A 3,647-nucleotide genomic window follows, 5' to 3' on the forward strand; every position below is an offset into this window, starting at 1 on the left:
TACATACATACACACACACATACACATTTAAGATTTCTTATTTGGTTAAGATACATCACTATGGTCTGTATAACATCCATGAAAGCACTTTCTGATGGTGATGTGAATGTGCTTGATTTTCTTAGTTCTCAAAAAGTCAGGATCATAATGCCCTTCAAAGTTTTAAATAGCTTATACAGTATGATTGTTTTTTTTAAAAAAAAAAACTTGGCTAGCCCCCAGGTATGTTCCGGAACTAATGCTGAACTTTTGGGAAAGGAAGAATTTAGACTAGATATCAGGTCCTAGAACTTTCTGGCATTCCACTGGGCAAGTCCTTTGTTTGCTCATTGTTAAATTCTATGATATCTGTTTCCTTGGTGTCCAGGTTTTCCATTAAATACAGCACATCAGGAAAGACTTGAGAGCCAGCCACAAAGTTGATTCCACTGGTCTCTGAGGATGCTTCCGTGTCAAGTAAAAGAGCCGGCTCAGGGTTCGTGGGCTCTGGGCTTAGACTTGCCACGGAGGTGTGGCTGGCCTCCAGAAACCCAGGGAGGCTCCACCTTTTAGGGAACTCGGCATTCTCATCAGGTTCTGCCTCGGGGGCAAACTTGAAGATGTTTCTCTCAGCTTTGGCTAAAACAGTCTGGAGACTGGGGCTTCGAGGAGGTGTCCCCTTCCCCAAGGGGAACAGGATCAACCCTGTAGGGTCCTCCTGCTGTCCAGGACTGCTTGGCTGAACCCCAGTAAACTCAAAGCTCTGGATGGAGGCGGTGGAGTCATGGTGGTGGTCATCTGATGTGGGCCCTGGGGCAGTGACCAGTACCTCGGGGACTTGTGGCAATTTGGTGGGGGAGGCCCTCACACTGGTCTGCGGGCTCAGGCTCTGTAATGTGCTTGTCCGGCTGGTCTCCCTGATCGTGGACAGTTCTCCCAGGCTGGAGTGCAGCGTGGGGCTCACCTCTGGGGAGCTGAATTGCTTCCAGGAGGCTGAGGCACGGTGGCGGCTTCTCGAGGGCACATCCAGCAGATCCCTGGTTGGGCTGAGGTCGCTCTGAGGAAGGAACGTGGAGCTATCACTGGCCTGCCTCCTGTAGCTTCTGCTCCTGGGGCTGGAGGGGTGTTCGTGGGCACTCAGGAACCTCTTGACTCTCCTAATCATGGAATGGCGACGGCCGTGCTTCTCATAATCCCATAGCCAATCCTCGCCAGGTAAATCGGACCCAGACAGCCTGAAACACATGGCAGCAAAATGTAGGCAGAGCAGCTTCAGGGGCCTAACTTTGGGAGCAGAGTCTCAAAGTTAAGGATGAGAATGGCATTTTTGCATTAAAGATTATAAAATGGGGTGGAGAGGGTGACTTTGACTTGAAAGAGTCTAGCAGAGGTTCTCACATTTTTTGGTCACAAGATCCTTTTAAACTCTTAAAAATTATTGAGTATCCCAAAGAGGTTTGTTTATGTGGGTTATAGCTATTGCTATTTTCTCTATTAGAAATTATAACTGAGGAATATAAAAAACACAAGAATGTACAAACACACATTCCATTAACAGTTAAGTGATGACATCACCACATAGCATGTGGTGTCTGGAAAATTCCACTGTACATTCATGAAAGAATGAGAATGAAGAAGGCAAATGACATCTTAGTATAACAAAAATGGTTTGTTAGAGCTAACACTGCTATATGATATATAGGGAAGTTGTTAAGAGAGTAAGTCTTAAGAGTCCTAAATCACAAGGAGAAAACAGTTTTCCCTTTATTCTTTTCTTTCTTTTTTAAAAATAATTATAACTATATGAGAAGATGAATGTCTGCTGAATCTTTTCACAATGTATATCAAACCATCATGCTGTACTCCTTAAACATATATAGTAATATATGTCAATTATTTCTCAATAAAACAGGAAGAAGAGAGTTTTGTCCGTAAGGACTTGGGTCTTGGAATCTTACGTCTTGGGGACCTGCAAGGGTACCTAGACCACACTTTGAGAATCACTGATCTATGTGCTTGCTTCGGCAGCATATATACTAAAATTGGAATGATACAGAGAATCACCGATCTGGAGACTTGGACATTAAAAAATGATATAGTATATGTTCTTTCTTCCTTATTGCAGATGAACTAAAGTCATGTTTTCCCAGGACCCATAAAAACCCCCTAAACAAGGGATCATAGCTAAATTCAAGACAGTGCAAATAAGAGCTAACATTTACTGACCTCCCATGCATTAATTCACCTAATTATTACAGCATCATGTGAGCGGTATTGTTTCTTTTTAAGTTCACTGGGGTGACATTGCTTAGTAACATTATATAGGTTTCAATTGCACAATTCTATAATACGTCCTCTGCATATCGCATTGTGTTTTCACCACGCAAAGTCTAATCTCCCCTCATGACCATAAATTGGACCCCCTTTACCCTTTTATTGTTTGTGTCTATGAGTCTGTTTTGGTTTGATTGTTCATTTGTTGCTTTCTGTTTTATGTCCCACACATGAGTGAAACCATGTGGTTCTTATCCTTTTCTGTCTGGCTCATTTCGCTTCGCATGATCCATCCATGTTGTCGCAATTGGCAGTATTTCATCCTTTCTTATGGCTGATCAGTATTTCATCGTGTATATGTACCACATCTTCTTTATCCAGTCATCCATTGAAGGACACTTCAGTTGTTTCCATGTCTTGGCTACCATGTATAATGCTGCAATGGACACAGGGGTACATATATCCTTACGAATAAATGTTTTCAAATTTTTTGAGTAGATACCCAGAAAATAGATTGCTGGGTCATATGGTAGCTCTGTTTTTAATTTTTTTGAGGAACATCCATGCTGTTTTCCACAGTGGTTATGCCAGTTTACATTGCCACCAGCAGTGTATGAGGCTTCCCTTTTTCTCACATCCTCTCTAAAACTTGTTATTTCTTGTCTTATTGAAAATAGCCATTCTAACAGGTGTGAGGCAGTGTCTCATTGTGGTCTTGATTTGATATTGTTATTATTATTCACACTTTACAGATGGAGACACTGAGGCCCAGAGAGATTCGTTAAAGCTATGTAGCTAATAAGAGCCAAACCCAGAAGTCTGACTCTAAAGCCTTTGTTTTTAATCACCTTGATACAAAGTGTGAAGAAGAAATGTGAGCCTCGTGGAAAGAGTACGTCCACTGAGGTGGTGAGGACCCACACTGTGGTTGGGCTTCCTTTGTGAGTAAGTTTGATGGGTTTGCTATTTCAAAGACTGCCCTGTTGAATTTTTAACATTTAAGACATAAAACAAACAATCCTACTATTTTTAATCTTCTCCTTTGAGGCTGAAATAAAATAGATAATTGAGATAACAGCAAGAGCTACTGGGTTGTAAGACCTGCTCCTGCCTCTGCTGGCTCTGGGAGCCACAGTGATCAGGCCAGCCTGATCCAATGTTTGTGCTGACATCCATGGTGACAAGGTGCTTTAACTATGCCAGGTGCATTTTATTTGACATAAGGAAAAAGTAAGGGCAACGTAATATTGGTGTAACCTGAAAGGGCAAAGTGAGTGGTAAAAGAAAACGTCGTTCCTTATGTCCATGAATAAAACATGGGTGATTGGAATGATTAACTGGCTAAATGTTCCAGGATGGCATCCGATTACAGCCTCATGCTGTTATTCTAAAGC

The 3,647-nt window shown here is 42.1% G+C and overlaps 1 protein-coding gene across 2 annotated transcripts in view; it reads right to left on the reverse strand.

Annotated features, from left to right (window-relative positions):
• Nucleotides 1–30: 30 nt before the first annotated feature.
• Nucleotides 31–3,647, reverse strand: part of BEST3 (bestrophin 3) — a 42,509-nt gene continuing 38,892 nt past the window's right edge. For both annotated transcript variants that reach the window (XM_011374129.1, XM_011374120.1), the window contains one exon: nucleotides 31–1,214. In XM_011374129.1, the coding sequence (XP_011372431.1) occupies nucleotides 278–1,214 (937 nt within the window). In that variant the 3' untranslated portion in view covers nucleotides 31–277. The remainder of the gene's footprint in view (nucleotides 1,215–3,647) is intronic.

This window comes from Pteropus vampyrus, unplaced genomic scaffold (genome assembly GCF_000151845.1).
Source record: "Pteropus vampyrus isolate Shadow unplaced genomic scaffold, Pvam_2.0 Scaffold9, whole genome shotgun sequence".
NCBI classification, from domain to species: Eukaryota; Metazoa; Chordata; class Mammalia; order Chiroptera; family Pteropodidae; genus Pteropus; species Pteropus vampyrus.